The 20,321-nt window shown below is 40.6% G+C and overlaps 1 protein-coding gene across 8 annotated transcripts; it reads right to left on the bottom strand.

Moving 5' to 3' along the window:
• Positions 1-2,291: 2,291 nt before the first annotated feature.
• Positions 2,292-15,787, bottom strand: LOC131245561 (ubiquitin C-terminal hydrolase 15-like). Of its 8 annotated transcripts, XM_058245112.1 has the most exons (16): positions 15,378-15,787; positions 14,506-14,547; positions 12,911-13,283; positions 10,135-10,606; positions 9,402-9,633; positions 9,198-9,284; positions 8,938-9,092; positions 8,724-8,812; positions 7,732-7,817; positions 7,463-7,625; positions 6,901-7,024; positions 5,959-6,116; positions 5,746-5,830; positions 4,422-4,634; positions 4,001-4,062; positions 2,292-3,172 (listed from the first exon to the last, which is right to left on the bottom strand). In XM_058245112.1, the coding sequence occupies exons 3-16, from the start codon at positions 13,195-13,197 to the stop codon at positions 2,521-2,523; spliced, it is 2,865 nt and encodes a 954-aa protein (XP_058101095.1). In that variant the 5' UTR covers positions 13,198-13,283; positions 14,506-14,547; positions 15,378-15,787; the 3' UTR covers positions 2,292-2,520. The 8 variants fall into 8 exon arrangements, with proteins under 8 accessions (XP_058101095.1, XP_058101089.1, XP_058101090.1 ...); XM_058245106.1 differs by having other exon boundaries at positions 9,198-9,633; XM_058245107.1 differs by having other exon boundaries at positions 9,198-9,633; positions 15,455-15,787.
• Between the last annotated feature and the right edge of the window lie 4,534 nt (positions 15,788-20,321).

The raw sequence follows: 20,321 nt of genomic DNA, 5'->3' as shown, positions 1-20,321 counted from the left end.
GCCCCACCCCCACATCCCTTGAGAAATGTGACAACAGGTACTTGTACGATAATTATTTAAATTCATATGATAGCTTTAATTTTTAAATTATTATTTTTTTACACATGCACTCACACCACTACACACACCTACGCACTCACACCACGGTGGCTTTTTAAACCACCATTGGTAGTCGAACACATGACCACGTGAGGCATGAGTAAGGACCCAATTCACGGGATAGCTTATTCAAAACCATTTTTTTTTTTTTTTTTTTAAAAAAGTAAAAAGAAAAATAATAATAATAAATACCACTGTATAAATACCATATTAATGATGTAGTGTTTTGTAAAATTCCCTTTTCAAAATGACACCTATTAGACAACCGTGACCGTTGCCTTTTATTACTCTATCAACTAATTCTATCTTGAGCCGTTGGTCCGTAGTGTGCTCATCATAGGACGCGAATTGCTTCTGACCCCGTCAGCGGGAAGTTCCTGTAGGCGGAACTTATATAAGCCACCGCAATGTCCACGAGAAATCCAATCCATCCATCAGTTCTCCAAGCTCACGATAGGACAGAAGCTAAAAAAATGAGGCACATCCAAAACTCAGGTACACCACACCATAGGAAAAGTCAGAATGTAAACCCCAACATCGAAACGTTTGTGGGCCCACAAAATTTTGGATCAGCCTACTATTTATGTTTTCAGTTCATCCCAATCTAAACAACCTCAAGAACGGTTTGGATGACATATATACATCATGATGGTCCACACAACCGTGGGCTTATCCATCTCAGTTTCCGGTCGTGTGGCCCACCAGAGTTTTGGATATGTCTCGCTATTCTATTGTAAACTTGCGAAACTGACGGACGAAGTGGATTTCCTACGGACATCATGGTGGGGCCCATAAAGGATCCGCCTTGGGGGTTGTACATGAAATTCGCGTCCGTTCATCGAAAGGATAGGATCAGATGATGTAAGTGTATCTTTAACTACTTTCCATCCATATCTTTTAACTATTTTCCATCCATAGTAGGGCCCACTAACTGGAAGGTTATGATTGATGCATGGACGTATCACGTGTTCTCAAGAGACATGACTTTACCGTACTCCGGTTCTTCCGCTCTGCTGCTCTACCCATCATCATCCCCTTCTTTTAAAAATGGCTTTGGTTTCTTTTTCTGCAGCTCTTTGGCTACTCTTTGCTTTTATACCATTCTTTTTGACCTTCTTAAAGAGGGGACTTGTCCTATGTTTGTTTGTGGACAGCTTTATATAACTCTCATGTAAATGGTCCAAAAAAAATGTGCACATGGCCCATGTAGATCTGACCGTTCATTAGGTGGATTCTACAATGGAGGGTTCATGGCTTAAAAATCATACCGATCCAACAACTCCCAAGCACCCATCATCCAAATGACTTTGGATTGATTGATGTGAACCCTCTCTTTTTGTCTGTCAGATCAGATGATTCAGATTACTTTATTGTGAAGGGTTGGAATGGAATTTTCCTGGGAGATTGATCCAAACCGAGGGAATCCTTCTCTCGGATGGGCCAGCCTAGTCCTAGTCCATTCGATCGATCCTTCCCCTTATTAGCCCGGCCTAGTCCATTCGATCAATCTGGACCGATCATTATGTTCCATGCCGATATCATACCAAATCTGATTATTGTAACCTCCGGCCAGTATCCTAGAAATGGACGGTCCATATCTTTTTGTGGAGAACCAAATCAACAATTTCAACCATCTATTTGTTGGGGCCTGTCTTGGATTTCTAAAGAATCCCTTTCCCCGTCCTCCACTTGGAAAATGGATGGCGATCGAAAAGAAAGTCAATCAACGGACGGTGGGATCATCTGATCCATGTGATTTCTGCATGCTAGTCTATGAAACTTGTGGTGAAACCTATGGAGTCCAGATTGATCAATTGGACGGTCCAAGTGTCCTGATGCAACTAAGAGTACTACAACTATTACCAATTTCTCTCGAAAATTTAAAAGAAAATAAATCTTGTATTGATGGTGATATTTGAGAAACAAAGCAACCGTTGATCTGAATGATGGGCACACGACAAATAGATTACACCATAAAACTTCCCACTAGAAGATCCTAGCTACACAATCATGGGCCTTCTTTCATTGAATGTGCACCATTGTTACAATAATATTTCTTTCACTGTCAATTTGCACCCCATCAATGAATACTTGGTGAATGGTCCACCAAGATCTGCCTCACCTCACCAGACAAGATCTGGATTGCTGAATCATGGACCCCACTTGTATAAAACAATGGTCCATATCAAAGATCAAATAAAGAAAAATCACTTGATTTGTGGTGTTTTACTTTCAACTGTCTATTTCACTAAACATTGTTCGAAAAAAGAAAAAGGAGGAAATGTGACAGAAAATTTCCCACAAGACCATTGATTGAGGGATGCCCCATTTCACTAAAAACAGAAACATCTGAGGCATATCTAATTCTAAGGGACCAATCACATCAAGTGGGCCACACCTAGAACTACAAGAATCTACTGACTACAGCTCACAACAACCACATGTTCGAGCAAAACTACCTTTAGAATTACTCCCGTATCTGACAGACATACTGCAGTTATGTGCTGCTGAAGTTAGAGACTCAGTTGGAGAAGAAACACTGACCCGTTCCGGATTCCTTCCCTTATGTACACTGCCGAGCGGTTGATTCGACATTGAAGAATCCAAAACAAAACTGTTAGTCTCCGAGAAGAATCTCGTCTGTGGCCTGCAAGGCGAGGACGTTTTGCAGATGTTGTTGGAATACTCCGGAGCTCCGTATAATGGGCTAAATATTGAGGGAAATGGATCGATGTTAAGTGGGTCACCATAATCTACGGTGCTGAACGAATCTCGGGTACTCTCGGTGGTAAAAGATGATTCATCTGAGCTTGTGAAAAGGGACCAGTCGCTTGATGTGGCATCAGAGTAGTCCGTGCATATTGAGTCTGCATGAGTTTGCTCTGTGGGTAGGATGTTACGGCCTGCAGCATGAAGCGGCGATGGACGCCCTGAGGAAAACATGATGCTGCTTGGTTTGCATTGCCCATGTCTAGAAGACTTTTGGGGTTTGGGAATCCAATGCTTGGCAGAAGATGGAGCTTGGAATGAGGAATTTCTCCTCGCATGTACTCTAGGGGGCCGTGGGTGAGACCTGTGCAGGACCCAACAAGCAAATCAAAAAGAGCAATGGAAACGAACAAAAGCTTACAAATAAGAGCTTGTTCAGGTGCCACCCAAAAATGAAGTAAATAAATTCAGGGGTGCAACTTGCATCCGGCTCAACCCAAAATTTTGGTCAAGTTGGGTTGGATTGAGTTGAGGTAGGGCCGGAAATCCTCAACCCAACCTTGGGTCAGGTTCCGCTTGGGTTGCGCCTCAGGCAACCCAACCCTATATTACTCATATAGCATATAACTCATAGTATGCAGACTAGGCAAGTCAACCATGGACTTGGCTGAGTCAACCCAACCCAGTCACCAACTTGGTCACTGGTCACTGGGTTGGAAGAACCAAGGATGCATGGGACTCCAGCCTGGTTTGCCTCAACCCGGCCAACCCGACCCAACTCAAGATGGGTTAAAGATTGAGGATACAGTATGTCTTTACGTTGGGCTCAGGTTGGTTGTGCCTCAGGTTTACACAACTTGATGTCTGGTTGGGCTCATGTTGACCCTCAGCCCAACCTGACCTGCCCAAGTTGCAACCCTAGATGAATTTCTGCCCGCACGGTTGACATGCCAGAAGAGGACGCCTTGGTTTCTAAAGAAACCATTTGAAGGAGGTGTGATTTACAACCTCCCACACACTCACGACATCCAAACTATCCACAGTAAGGGCCATTGCAAGAAAGGGCATCCCCTTAAAAATCAGGCTTGTTGATATGGGCGGCAGTCTGACAGGAACTGACATTGCTAACTGATTAAACCCTTTTTACGATGGCACCCACACACACCCTTAGTAGTAGTATTCTTTTTATTACCTTGAGTAAAATAGGATGTATGCACCTTCTGACATCACCTGACTCATCGGCACTGGCTCGACCTGTTAACTCAAAAATGACACCGGATAAATAATTAGCATCCTCAATACACAATACCAGATATATTCCTCACATAGTTCTAGAATTTCTCAGGTGCTGAAACTTGGGAGAGTCAACTCAGCTGAGTCGATTAACTAGGTCAAAGTTCAAGTTAAAACACCTTTTCGAGTCAAGTATCCAAATGCCCCATGAAACAGCCAATTTTAGCATTATGGGGGAAAGAAAACAGAAGAATTGAGTCCACCTTAAATAGTGTTTCAGCATCTCCCAAATGATTTGAAAATCAAAGGCATGCCAGTTTCACAAACACCACCATTTAAATATTGACTACAAAAAGGACATAACAGCAAGTAGATGTTACCTCAGTGTCATCTATCCTCAACCATGTCCCTTGCAAATCTTTCACGTATGACACGTAATGCCCAGAGAATGATGCATTCAATGTGTCCAAATGCACGACGACGCCATACAGCGTGTAAAGGGGAGGGCTGTCGCCAGTCCCGGTCATGAATGGAATCATGTCCAGCATGTCAGGGAAAGAGATGCATTTATTAATTTTGCCATATTTCCCTGTCTAATGGAGCAAAACCCACAACAGAAGAAACAAATAAGGCCAATAATCATATGAAACATTTCTGCAAAGATATCTTGTTTTGAATGGGCAGAAACAATGTTCAGAGTATTGGAATGTGTACCATATCAGGAATGCATCACAATAAATTTATCCTGCGGCATGTTACAAATGTCCACATCCCTATATGGGGATGGCATTGGAAAGTACATTTGAATCATAGCCACAAGGTTTCTGGTAAATAAATACTATATCACAATGTATTATGGTATGATTCTAATCTGATTTAAATAAATAAATAAATAAGGGGGGGGGGGGGGGGGGGGTGGTGGTGGTGGTGGTGGGGCGCGACTTTATCACCTCATTTATTATATTGCCTGTGTATCACAATATATCAATAATCTTTAACGTCATTATCAAAATGTATCGTATGAATTAGTGGACAGTCCAAATCAATGATTGGTCGTCCCATGTGTCATTTAAAAGCTTCGGGGGCATTGCTCACCATCCCATGAAGGTGGGGGGACGTAAGGACTCAATCTTCACAAGAAATGTTTTATATTTTCCATGGAAAACATAGCAAACATAGCAGACATGCAATTGTGCTGCTTTGAGTATCATTTGCATAATATGAATGTGCAAGTTTCATGATCCAATTAATTTCTTTAGAATATTAAAAGTGCATATTATTTTATATTCCTGAGCATTGTTGTATCTTACCATTATGTAGAGTATATATTATATTCTGTTACCATACACTCCTGTAAAATCCTAAAATCATTACCAATTAACCCCTTATACAGTACCAACAGATAGTTTTTAAATCATTTTACAGTGATTTAGTATGTTGCTGATATGGTTTATATCGATTTGTATCATCAATACATACCTATGCATTCCTCCCTAGATAATTTTAATGGATCCAGTATCACAAAGGCCCAGAATTATACAAGGTATCCTTATCATCTTGGAAAAGTTGTGAGATAAATTCATACAGCTACAACACATTTAAACAATATTTTGAACTGTGGCAGGAAATCCAGCGAGGTGACACCTATTTGTTAGGCGCATGCTCTAAGCACAAAAGGATGTCATCAGTCCCCACCATTTTTACCTGAAATCGCTTTAAAACTATCGTGAGGATGTTTGGCGCCTCATGTATGCTCAACTGCTTTCTGGCTTTAACATACGCAGCACACCTTTTTTTTTCCCAACATGAAACACAAAAATATAACAAGCAGATGTAGAACATGGAATTTTGGTGAAATTTACACAACTTGCAACAGACGAGATCAGTTCTAACAATAATAATCTAAAATCATCATACCTTCCACATCTGTACATATTCTCCCCATCCAAATCCTCAGGAGCTGTAAATTGAGTAAGTGCATCCTCCAATGACTCAACCCAACCCTGTATCTCCAATGTAAGATCCATAATGTTTTCATATCGTTCAGACTCATGATGGCATTTCAGACACTTGACCTGGTTTGGATGAAACGAACATATTAGTATTAACAGTGATCCTGGCAGTCGGATGAATAGCAATAAGGTGGGTCTCACAATATGTGCCGTAGTCCAGAAATCAGGCTGGTCCAGTGACTCCAGTCATCAGCTGGGGTATATGTGCAAGCTGAATATGGACCATTGTTGATGCAGGACAATTGACCACTTGCTCTAAAAGCTCGAACTGATAGAGAGTGGTGAATCAATCCCTTTATCTCATAGCCCAAGCCCCACATTGCATGGGTTAGGACCTCGGCCAAACCCCCTCGTGGGCCCCACTTCACATGGGTTCCGCTTCACATGGGCCACCCACCCCGAGTGTGTCCCCACATCCCACCGACTACCCCACTTGAGCCCGGTGTGAAAATGCCCCTGCATTAATTGTTCAACTCCTTCAAGCTGTCCATTTTTTCATAAACAAGTGGGCAATGCGATGATGGGACCTGCCTGATTTTTGGGGCACTGCACATAAACGACAGGGCCTACCTGATGAATGACCTGGTTCTTGAACACACATGAAGAGAGTAGAATTAGAAATCCTAATTTTCCAAGCATGGATTCAAGTAGCAGTTTTGGAGTGCAACTCATCTGGGTACCAAATTGGTAGGACTCACCCCAACTCAGACCACCATCAGTGTGGTGACTCATTTCATTTAGAACCAAAACTGATACAAGGACAATTTTTGAAACCATGCTACAAGTACCCATCACGTTTCTCAACCAGCATTGGATCTGGTAGAGAAGTAATAATCTCACTAATCACCTTTGATCTAAGACGACCACCAAAAATCTGTTGTATCAATGTTGTTTCTTGTAAACTGGAATCGACTTCCTTCTCACCACCCATTCCCTCAAGGCATATAGATTGCATAGATGTAACAAGAAGCCTGAATGTAAACAGCTTTGTCAAACATAAAAGAGAACACTAGTCAAAAAACAGGGTATCCATGAAAGTTAAGAAGTATGTCTTGCAGCGTGAAATCCAGATCCATGCAATTGAAACATGTTTGTCAGTGTTGAACATGGACATGGGGCTTCAAACATAACATTGGAAGATACAATAAAACAAATCTTAGATAAATGGAAGAATATAAACTCTATGATTAGTATGTAAATAATGAAAAATTATTATAATAGGAAACAAAAGAAAAAATAATAAAGGTCCCGTTCTACTTCTGATATACATGACGTCACGTTTCCAGGCCGCAGATTGTCTCAATTCTTTTGAAAAAGGAATTTTGTTATAAACATCCAAAGGGAGCGGAAGGAATTATTCACATTACCCTTGCACCACAATAAAATTGGCAAAGTACACCTTCACACACCTTAAAAATTCATGGGCATCTTCCTGATCTCCACCACCCATCCGGCAGCCAATATTCCGCATGTGCGACAGAATTCTGCTGGGAGACAGCGGGCCCCCACCTTCCCTCAACATCAATATGTGCTGCTCAAGTTCACACATGAGGCACCAATCTTTTGCCCAGCCTAAGACATGTATGAAATAGACAAAAGAAAGTTACGGATGCGTCCAAACAAGATGAGTAAAATCTTCTTGTTTACAATTTGGGCATGGGAGAATTGAAGGAACTACATGTTTTTGAATGTGATCTCCGAAGCAGGTAGATGATCAGAGGCTTCGTGCAGGTCAAACATTGCAATACGGCATTGGCATAGCAACTGCAAGGTTGATAGAAGAAAAATCAACAATAATGACACTAATGAGAGAGTATAGAGACCCACTATTTACACCCACCCTTGATGGCAGCACCCTTTCTTTCTATTTTGTTAATTCGATAGTATATAATCGCACTATCATATAGCCAAAAGTGGGACGGAAAGAGTGCCAACATCAGTCAAAACTCAACAGTGATAAACAAAGAACCAGTATAAATTCATTTTGTATCCAACGAGAAGTGTAGAGGAAGCATCTAAATAATAGAATTAAATACTCTAAGAATCCAACCAACTTTATGTTAAAATATAATAAAACTAATCTTAGCATGCACATTAGCAACCGACTTTGCTGACATTTCGTTTGAGTTCATAAGTTTGTCTTAGCATGCTTCACTTGTTTCTGCTTTGGTCACTAAATTTCCTTTTTATGATATCAAGGCAAGACAACCCATGTCTCATGGTCATCATGGTCAGAATAAAGCAGCTATAAGCACCACATAATCAATTTGGCGAACTGAATAGTTGGAAAGCGTCCTGAGTATGAGAAGAGAATAGACAAGGGGTGTCTGTGATATAAGCCGACAGTTGGTCAGCTTCCTGTTGAGCATGGACCATTGCTGTGTTTCTTTAACTGTCAATTTGTAGGCCATAGATCAAAGGATTAGTACATTCCAATCTGGGCGAATTTGGGGCTTCCCATGGGGAACCCAACATCAAGAGTTTGGATTACAAACCGTGGGTCCCACATATATGGAATCTTGTGCCTTGGCAAACCATACTCTGTTGGAAGAGGACCTCAGCAAAATATACATTTGCTTAGGTGAGGCTGATAGCCCAGGAAATCCTGGACTGTACTCTTAAAGTCTGTGGGTCAAATAAACGGCAAAACGTAATCCAATATGATAGTACCTGTTTCCGCAATTCAAAAGGCCTCGCGGAGATAAGTCACACACTTCGTAATGAAAGAACTTGACAAATTCCTCATAAGGAAACAACACCTGAGACATCAAATTCAGAAACGTGAAAAAGAGATCTTTTGTAGCTTCAGAACTTAGAAATGAAGCGCCCCATGCTTTGATTATTCACCCACAACATAGGGAGAGTGTGTCATTCGATACTAAACCTTATTCTTAGGACTGTCGCTTGCAATTCCCGATGTGTCCCATCTGGGGAGTTTCGGTAACTTCTTCAGGCCCATCATCATTGCATCTCCCATTTTTGCGATGCCACTGTTGCCTTGTGTAGGGACAGTTGCAGAAGCACCACTTTGAGGGATTTCTGGGCAATGACAAACAGCATTAGAGGCCACAACAGCCAAAGAGTGGAAAGAAAGAAAGAAAAAAAGTTCTCATATAGATTCTGAGATAGTCCAAGATAGCCTACTAGTGTCATTTGTCATGCAGGCCATCTTCTTTTCTATCCCCGGACATGGGTATTCTCTTGAAGCTTTCGGCGTTGATCTTTGAGATACTGAAACGGTAGGACTGGGGCTCTTAGATCTCTTGCTTACTTTGACCGAGATCTTTTCACAAGAAGAGCTTGAGTTCAGTGTTCCGTTACTCGAAAAAGATTCCCTGGGGAAATTACCATTATTTGAACCCAAGTCCACCTCAATTTCACGTGCATTTATTGCATTTTTCTCTGAATATAGTGAGGCTGAGATGCCAGACGTGCCACTTGATTCAAATGCATTTCCATTATGACCTGTTAATGTGTAAGGCGGGTGCATAGCATTTCTTGGAACAGCACGTCCATGGACAGAATTGGAAGGGCTGCTCTGAATATCACCAGAGGAAGCAACAGAGTTGCCATTTCCTAACTGAAAGCATCAGAGGAGAATGATGGTCAGAAACATACATCTGAAATCAACCTGACCCTAATGTGGTGTTTTATGACGCTCAATTGATAGAATTATTTTTTTTTCTCTCTTTTTTTTTTCCTTTTTTTTTTGGTTTGACCCAGCAATGGTACAGGAGTGGCTCAACTTTCTGTAATCTAACCCATTGATCTTGGGCCACAGGAGAGGTAATGCCCCACTATCTCCCCAATCATATGATCCTAGCCTCCAATGAAAATGGATAACTAAAACCAACTATCCGCAGTAAACAGAAGCCCAATCCAAAGGTTAGGATCCTACATAGGGAAAGTTTTTTTTTTTTTTGGTATCACCCATCCACTTTAGGAGCACTATGAATTATTTGGATCACCAAAGGGTGGGGCTCACATATAAAGTCCAGGCTGAGCAAAAACTCAAGCAAACATCATATATTTCCTCAACCATAATATGTGTGCCATGGGGACCAGATTTAGAAGTAAGAACCTTATTTCTCATTGGAGTTTCCTTCGACTGAGGAAAGGTAGCCATGGTAGTTGTGTTTAAAGTTGGAATGTTGGCTCCGCTGCCATCGATGCCTTCTAAAGAACCAAATGAAGCAGTATCGTCGCATTTCAAGATATCTCTATTAAATTTAGAAGAAGCCCATCTATCTGAAAGCTTTCTCTCCGCCTGCGAAACTTGAGATGCATCGGCTGCAGTACCAGTAGTGGCAGCATTAGCCGAAGTTGCAATTGAAGGATGAAGTGATATGCCTGGAGGGATCGCATCCAGCATAGGCTCCTTGATATCAGATTTGAAGAATGATGAATTTGGATTCTCATTCCACAGAACACTCTGGTGAATGGATCCCTTGATTGAGGAAAGATCGGAAGACCAATGTGAGTTGCTATCATCCGACTGCAGGCATTCTTGCTTATGACCTTGCCTCCAATGAACAATCTGGCACTTCCCGGAACTGCAAATGGGTTGTGAGTTCAACAACTTCTGAAGAAAAATAGAAAGAATCCAAGTTATATGAATCAAGTCTAGTTTACAAGCGAGGGAGTGAAACGGCAAAGTCGTGGAAGGGCGTAATCTGCTTACAACTGCATGGCCATGATATCTTACATGAATTAGATTAGATATGGGTTATTTCATGCAACAAGTCCAGTAAGATTATACCGTATTAAATTAGATATGGGTTCTTTCTTATAATTTATACTAGTAGGTTGATGTCATATACAGATGCAAATCATATTGTGCTCTGGATTTCACAAATTCCAACAGTGGATCTTCATTGTGATGGGGGTACCAAAGGACATGGCCATATGAATTTGCAAAGAAGCTCTTGAACCCTGGAGAATGGTTGTCCTCTGTGACGAGATTAGAGAGCTTATGGTTTTTTTTTTCTTTGATCAGTAGAAAAAGCTTTATGAACATTAAAAATAAATAAATAAATGCCTAAGGACCATACAAGGCAGCCTCATTACACAAAAGTCCCAACCAAGGGGGCATCCCCTAAGGACGCAGGGAACCCAAGGCCTCCACCGAAGACCAAATGAGCCATTTAACTCTACTAATAATAGTAGAGACTGGCACACCAATGCCATTAACAGTGTGGTTGTTCCTTCCAAATAGACCAAAGGATAGCCACAAAACAGGTTCCATATAAGTTTTGCCTGCTGCAGGGTAAACGAATGCTCCGAACTTCGAAGAGCTGTTGAATATAGCTCGGCATGGCCAAGGCCACTTTGAACTGCCGAAGGCACCATCCCCAAACTGCATTGGGCGAAATGACAGTGCATAAATAGGTGGTTAACAATTTCGGCATCCCGCAAGCGCAAAAGCATCCATTGGCAATGATCATATTCCGGCATCGAAGGCAAATAGGCGATCCACCATAAGTATACGCTTGCAGCCCACTAGCCATGCAAAAATAATGGCTCTAGGAGGATGGTGCAGGACAATTAACCACTTGCTCTAAAAGCTCGAACTGTTAGAGCATGGAAAATCAATCTCTTTATCTCATAGCCTAGGCCCCACATCTAATGGGTTAAGACCTCAGCCGAACCCTCCTCGTGAGCCCCAAATCACATGGATACCGCCTCACACGGGCCGCCCACCCCGAGTGTACCCCTATATCCCACAAGCAACCCCACTCGACCCCGGTGTGAAAATGTCCTTGCATTAATCACCCCCGATGAGGAGTCTCGAACACGAGACCTCCCACTCTGATACCACTTTGATGCAAGACAATTAACCACTTGCTCTAACAGCTCGAACTGTTAGAGCATGGCAAATCAATCCATTTATCTCATAGCCCAGGCCCCACATCTCATGGGTTAGGACCTCGGCCGAACCCTCCTCGTAGGCCCCCAAATCACATGGGTACCGCCTCACACAAGCCACCCACCTCACACAGGCCGCCCACCCCGAGTGTGCCCCTGGATCTCACGGGCAACCCCACTCGAGTTCGGAGTGAAAATGCCCCAACATTAGAGGAGCTTTCGACTTCTAAATCCCTCCTGTTGGGGCAGCAGTAGTATCAACAAGGGACAATTTTTTGACCAACGACTTAACTGGGAAACATACACACTAGACCCCACGGTGTTTGATTTCCCACCATCTCATAGCAGTCCGCCACCTTGACACCCTTGAACAAGGCCCAAGGAAAGAAGACGAGCGAAAGCTATCCACAACACAAAGTCCCCACACCAGAAGTCGTTCCAAAAGCTAGCTTCATGACCATTACCAACATCCACAGCCACCGCAAGGATCAGAGACCTTGTATGCATTAAGAATACAAACTCAAAAGTTGCTGTTTTGTGTCTTATGGTATTGTCGCTATTGTAAATGCTTATCTTTATAACGGTCTCATGTCACCTAACCATTTGGTGAGGTGGGCATGTAAGCAAAGTAGCAATTTGAGCATGTGGGAGCTCTAGTCAAGTGAGAGTGCCCGGCCCCTCAATACAAATCTATGTTTTCTTTTCTTGTTTTTAGTTGGTTTAACAACACTGAGGACAAACATTCTTTTTCCATCATTTCAGGCGAAGCATGACCCTATGTATAAAGAACAAGATACTAGAGAAGCCTTGAAATTATGGAAAATATAGGAACTCAACCAACAAAACCTTGATCGGATCCTCAAAAGCTTATTCAGAATTAGAAACAAATCCCTCCCGTAAACATCCAGAGAGAAAAGAAACTTGAGCTGTTAGAGAGGAAACATGAAATTGAGGGTGTAAGAAGGAAAGAAAGAAGAAGAGAGCATCCATACCAATATCGGACCGACTTGCATCTTGAGCAGCGAGTAGTGGCGGGAGCAAAGCATCTAGCACACTGATGAAACCCAGTCTTTGAAGAAGACCCAACTGGGATCACACTAGCAGTAGCCATCGCTTCTACCCTGAAAGCTTCTTCAGCTGCCAATTGAGCAAGCATACCTATCCGCGCGTTCTTTTTAGCAGCTTCATTCCATTTCCCGAGTAAAATGTAAGCGACCAGCGGAAGCACAACCAAGACCAGAAACAACGCGGGTATATCAGCTTCCCTTGGTTTGAGCATGTCCCCGCCTCCAACATACTCATGTCCAGTTCCCACTGGATGCTTCTCAGAAGGAATCCCACCAAGTTGAAGAATTCAAGGTTTCCCTTCCATGATAGGAGAAAAACAAAAAAATCAAGGGTTGCATCACTGTTTCTTCAAAAGCAAGCATGAATGAAATTAGTCAGAGTTTTGGGATCTTAGTAACAATTTAAACAATTAGGCCAACAAAAGAAATTCGTGTTTGCTCAGGACTCCACTTCCATTAGAAGGAGAGGGGAAAAAAACAACAGAAAAGCAGTTTTGTTTTCTTGGACAGCAAGGAAAAAAACATTAATTAATGTCACCATTTTTTAACATGAGGAAGTATATGATGTACTGGTAGACTAGGCCAGATCATACTCATGCTTGCTTCCATTGAACATGATGCATACATTTTAATCAAACATAAGATCGAAATTGATGGCCCACTGTGGATGGGGCATATAGCCCAAAAAATCACATTGACCAGAATATCCCAACCATCTGATGACTCAAGCCAACAAGCATTTTGCCTGTTGAATTTGGATGTCGAACATTTTCCTTTATAACCACCCATTTGTTTGCGTCATCAGGTCATTTTGATTTTTAGGTTGTGCCCTATCCATAGTGATGGGCACAGTTTGGCCTGTCTACATCAACAGGTTGTAGAGATAGGTAAGGGCAGATGCATGAATGAGCTTGATCCGCCACATTCTGCTAGAGTATTGCTCTTTAAACAGGTTGAAGTTTTTAGATTACAATTCCATTTTATTTCAAAGAGTTGATGTCCAAGAACTGAGGTTAACTTAGGTTTCACTTCATAGAAAATTAAAAAACTATGACCAGCTTCACCTCCATTCTCTTTGAATGAAAGAATCTGAAATAATGATTAAAACGTGGAGGAATTCAAAAAAACTATTAGCAGAATATGTTTGGCTCGTTTGGCTTGGAAAGCAAGAAAAATAATTAGCGACTTTTGCGATTTCTACTCTTCGTAGAATTTCCAAAAATAAATAATAAATACTCATTTGAATGCAAATGACCTCTTTCTATCCAATGCCCACCACAACTAGTTTTTTGAAATTTAAATTAGAGTAGAAATTCCAAAGACACAAATTAATTTTTCACAATTACTGAAAAGGCAATGAGCCAAACACACCCCTAAACAATCAATTTGAAGGAAATCCAGTTCCAATTACAATACCCATTCAGACAAGCATGCATCTTTATTGCTTAAATACAGGAGCAGAAAGACATGAAATCTGTGGATTTTAAGAGCGGCGGACATGATAAAAGCTAGAAACTTACCTGAAATGACGAAGATTTGCGACAGCCCAGCTTCAAGCAAATCTACACACAGAGGAAAAATATATATATATTAAGGAAACATTAAAATCTCATCTTTTGTTTCTTACATTCTACGAGATGCTTTCTTACAAAACCAGCATAAAATGCATCATTCTCAGAGCAATATTCGCAAGAAAACGGACAAAAATAGAGGAAACAGGTTACCTTTTGTGGTGAAAATGAAGAAGAAGCAACCCAACTTCATAAAACCAAGATTTCAAGAAAACCCATTTCACAAAACTTCATGCAGTAAAATTTAAGAGGGAAAATCAAACTTGAGATGTTTTTCTAGACAAGATCCAAGTGAAGCCCAGTACTTCCAGAGAAAGATTCCAAAAGAAGAAAATGGTGTAAACTGGATAACGGAATCAGAGTTTTAACTTGCATGAGGAAGAAGAAGAAACCCAGCTTCCAAAAATCAAGATTGAAAAGGAAAATAACCCATTTCCCCTTCTTTTGCAATTTCACAGAAAAGATAGAAAATAAAGAAAACAAGGGCCTATTTTTCTAAAAAAATCCAAAAGAAATCCAGCATTTTTCCACTCGAAATATTAACAGCAAAAGAATCATCCTTATTTCCCTTTTTTTCCAGCTTTGGGTGAAGAAGATGAAGAAGAGGAGGAGCAGCTTGCAGAACCCAAGTTCAAAGAGAAAATCAAGATTTCACATCAAACCCACTTCAGAAAGCTTCTGATTCGGTAATTTCACAGGCGGTAAAAATTAAAAAAAATAAAAAAAAAGAAAGAAAAGAAAAGGGTCTGATTTTCAACAAACCCAAACGAAACCCAGTATAAGATTCCAATAGAATGATGAAAACAGGAAAAAGCCGTTACCTCTTTTTTACTCCCTCTCTCTCTCTCTCTCTCTCTCTCTCTCTCTCTCTTAGACAAGGAAGAAATAAACAAATCACCTGAGATTCTTTGATTCCTCAACTGTAACACTTGCAAAACAGTTCTTCCACATCACCTCCCAATCCTCTCACTCTTCTAATTCTACCCATTAAAAAAAATACCCAAAACCCTCTCTTTCTCTCTCCAAAAAAAAAAAAAAAAAGAAAAAGAAATTGACAGCTATTTTTAGTTCTCTCTTTAGGCTGCTGCTTACACTGGCGTACTTGTTTTGCAATCCTTTTATCTTTATCTTTTCTTTTCTTTTCTTTTTTCTTTTTTTTCTCTTAATCAATTTCACTTTGGAGGTGGAAGTACTGACTTCATGAGATAGACAGAGAGAGAGAGAAAGCTTTTGTGGGAGAAATTAAAACTCTCTCGTAGATATCATCGAGTTTAAGGCTAAATTGGATTTTATTCGTTAATAACTAATCCGAGCTTGTAGTACGATGGTATCCATTTCTCAAACGCCATGACGGGTCCAGACCCGAAAATTTCTGTAAATGTAACTATTCAGAAATCCCAATTTGGTGTGGCCCACTAGGACCTGATGTTTGGTGCTTTTGCTCATGAAGGAAAAACGGTAACTACTGGCTGCAGATGCCTCGCACGTAGAGATGAGTCGGGCACATGTAAGTCGGATTCGCTTGTTAGGCGGCGGTCGTCTCAACATCTGGATTGCATGCATCTGAAATAAAGAAGATATGATCGTCCGGTGGGCCACACGTGTACACAGAATCTAAGCCGTTGGTAGATTTCGTTAAGGTGCGTCCCACCTAATCTAAGGCACGAGGCTTTTTAGATATGCAGATATGCCTATGTCATAGGAGCACCTGATGACGGGTTGTAGCATGCTGCATGTGACGTGCGTGACACGGCACTTTTCTGGCACAATGATAGGGCTACTCATTTTATCCCAATCCTAAATGGATCATTTTCCGCTCGATGAAGTCATCCCCTTTATTTTTTATTTTTTGAGATCAATTTCACTTACCTTTGCTTCGAAGCCTACCTGCAACTGCCGAGAATAAAAAGTAACGCGTGTTGGTTTTTCATATTTACCAAGGAATGCATTTTTAGCTGTAATAAAACTCATATAAGGGGTGAAACAATAAAAGAAGAAAATTCTAGGTGCGCTTGGTGCATAGTATTAAATTGAATTAGGTAAGATAGAATTGCATTTAGTCTTATATAAATTCAACGGCATTTGGAGAAAATGAGAAGTGCTGAGATTAGGTGGGATGGAATTGCATTCGATCACATGGAATTCTATTTGGTTTCATGTAAGATTTTCATGGATTATGAAATCTACTACACATGTGAGCCCCACATTGATGCATGTTTTTATCCATGTCATCCATCTATATACATTGTTTAAGCATAACATTTGGTTATATATATATATGTATAAGTGAATAACATTCATTGAAAATTTACATCATTGATTACAATTCCATGGTCCACCAAACATGATTTGGCTTAATCTTGTCTTTTATATAGCAAAAATTTTATCCCAAATATGGGATTAGATGGCTACAATACCATGGTATTTCTAGACATATAATCATTGAGTAGTAATGATGTTAATCATATCTAATATAATTCAATATCATTCAATTCTATGTACCAAACATGAATTTTGTAAGATGAATGAGATCTTGGTCTATCCTTTTATTTCACAACTTAACAATCCTAAGCTATAAATAAAATATACAAAAAAAAAAAAAAAAAAACAAAACATATTTAACTTACATTTTATAATTTTGATCATTCAATTACAAAGATGAATAATTATAAGTTAGTAATGATTATTTACTCTTATAATTATGTATTAATATTATTTGTATTTAAATATAATGATACTTTTATTACATTATAATGTAGGAGTACATTCGGGATGAGCAACCTATGTGAGGTTGGTGGCTCATGTGAGGTGGGCTCCATTCGTGGAAAGCAATTAGCTTGTGTGAAGTGGGGACCACGATGGGGTTTGCATGAGATCATAACCCATGTAATACAGAACCTAGGCCGTGGGATAAAAGAATTAATTTGCAATGATCTATTAGTTTGAGCTTTTTGAGCAAGTGGTTAATCATCTCACTTCAAAACGATAACAGAGTAGGAGGTATTGTATTTGAGACTTCTCATTAAGAATGATCAATGCATAAACATTTTCACATTGGACTTGAGTGGGGTCCCTATGGGACATAGGGAGCTAATTGTCTTTCATCACATTATTTTTTTACTTCAAAATTATAATAAAAATGATCATTTTATAAAATAAACATGTGATTATTACAATTTACTTTACCTATATTTCTTTTCAAGTGTATTTAACACTTGATGTGTAATCTGTATCTTATGTTTAAACAAACATTTAAAAATAATAATAACAACTCATTTACTTTACATTTTTAAAAAATTAAAAAACCAAACTCACCCAAAAAAAGAAATGAAAAATTAATCTCTTTAAATAAAATACCCAACATATCTCAATCACTTTGGAAAACCTTAAATATAAACCGGACAAATTTTAATTATTTAACAAAAAGAGATGGTCCAATGCTAACATTCCTTTGAATTAATTCCCTGGCATGGGCAGGATGATCTACCTAGATCACTCGGTAGGGTAGGCTGTGCCAGCCCAATGATTCGTCGAGCCTGACCAAACACAGATAGGGATTTGACTCTGGCACGGTTCAGTTAGGCTGAGCACAGGCCCTAAACTGTTTGCTCATTCCCAAAAGCACACTTGACAAAGCAATCCTAACCATCCAATGGAACCTGTTTGATCATTGAATGTAGACCGTCGATTCGTATTTCTGTTCATTTGTTGGCCCAAGATAGACAGGCCGTGCTCCCAAAAGCATACTTAACTGAACAATCCTGACCATCTAATGGAAGCCTTTTGCTCATTAAATGTAGATTTTCGATCCAAATTTATCCTGATTGTCTATAGCAGGCCGCTGGTTGTGATCATTTTCCATGTTTGGGCCACGGTCCATCCATCAAAGGACATAGCGGATAAACGGTCGACACCTCATACACGTGCGCCAGTGTTATCCGTTAGAGTCATTCACAAGGAGAGGGGAAAGAAAAAGGGTCGTCCCGCCAGTCACTTTGCATCATCCATGTTCCACAATCTTCTGACATTCGCGTGAGATTGACGGTTCTCATCGCAGCATACTTTTTTAAGTGTCCTACGTGTGAAAATACCAGACATCCATCAGATGGGACCCACTTTTTACAATGCCCTTGATGAATAATCAGGTTCATCCATCCATTAAACTGCCCATATGGGTACGTTGATTCTGATCCGTTAATCACATTCTTTCATAACCTTGATCATTCGACGCGTAAACCAGCCTGATTGCATGGAAAGGGCATATTGATGAAGAGGCCATCTGATGGATGGCCTTGATCCAACATACGTGAAGAACATACCAACTTATGATATCAATCAAACCCTCAATCTCACGCGAGGGGAATCCGATCAGCATGCGTGGATTCTGCCAGCGGTAAATGACACTTCCATTTTGTCGTGGCGTTTAGGTGCGTGATATAAATGAAGTGGATCCGTGCGTCGCATCACATATACGGAACCTGGTACCCACCGTCCGATGGGATGCGTATCAGAGATCCAGGCCGTTCGTCATGTAATTTTCACTGGGAACTTGCCCCGGACCAAAAAATAATACCAGTCCTCTTATCAGATTAAAAAAAATTTCTACTAGTCCAAATTCAGCAACAATGTGGGACGCAAAACGAATGTTGGTAAGTGGAATGTTCACGGTGCACGGTACCTGATGAACGGTCGGGATCAATGAGGAGCTCAAATTTCCTCTTTATTAATATATTATTAACGAGAAATGATTTATTGGGCTATGTGCGTGAAACCTTGCCGTGCACGTGGTTGCATTTGAACTTGTCACGATCGAGTCTAATCTTCTTTATCACCCTGCAAAAACTACACAAACAGATGATCCCAAACGTCCATGACTTGACCCATCTTTAATATTATCCATCAATTTCTGGGACGCGGATTGCGTCATACCCCTGCTTGTCTCTAGCGGGCAACGGGCAGCAGCTTTGAGTGGCCCCTGTGATGTATGTGTCTTACCCACATCGTTCATTATTTTTTATCTATCAAGCCTAAAAATGAGGCATATCCAAGGCTCAAGTGGACTACACAAGGGGGATTAAACTCTCACCGTTGAAAACTTTTTAGGGCCACTGAAGTTTTGGATGGAGCTGATATTTGTGTTTTCTCTTCATCCATGTCTACATAACTTTATGAATAGGTTGGATGGCAAATAAACATCACAGGGAGCCTTAAAAAATTTTCAACGGTGAGAATCATTATCGCCACTGCTTCCTGTGGTGTGGTCCACTTGAGCTTGTATCTGCCTCATTTTTTAGTATATCTGCTAAAATAATACTAAAAAAATAAATAAATAGACGGTGTGGATAAGATCCATATATCAAGCTGCTGCTCGTTCCCAGCCCGAGACGGGGAGGGGTCGGACGCAATCCGCGTCCCGATTTCTGCAAGCCACTGACCGGACAGTTCCAATCATCCGATCAGATTTTTACCCCAAGATACCTCCGCAATTTGGTTTTTACCCAATAACACCCGAACGTACCAGATATTCAGGCAGCGTCAAAAATTACATTACTACCCTCAATTTTTATTTTTCCTTACAAGGCAGAATTCAGAATCGTGGTCCCCGGGAAATTGAGTTGCTTACTAAGTAAGTCAGCATGCTTTTATCATACTTCGTAAACTCTGTTGGGCCATGCTTAATGTGGTTTATCCACACCGTCCATCCATTTTCCAGCTCAATTTATGAATTGAGGCCAAAATTCAAGCATGTCCAAAGCTCAAGTTGA

Source organism: Magnolia sinica, chromosome 5, assembly GCF_029962835.1.
Source record: "Magnolia sinica isolate HGM2019 chromosome 5, MsV1, whole genome shotgun sequence".
NCBI lineage: Eukaryota > Viridiplantae > Streptophyta > Magnoliopsida > Magnoliales > Magnoliaceae > Magnolia > Magnolia sinica.
This window is presented reverse-complemented; position numbering and strand designations above follow the sequence as displayed.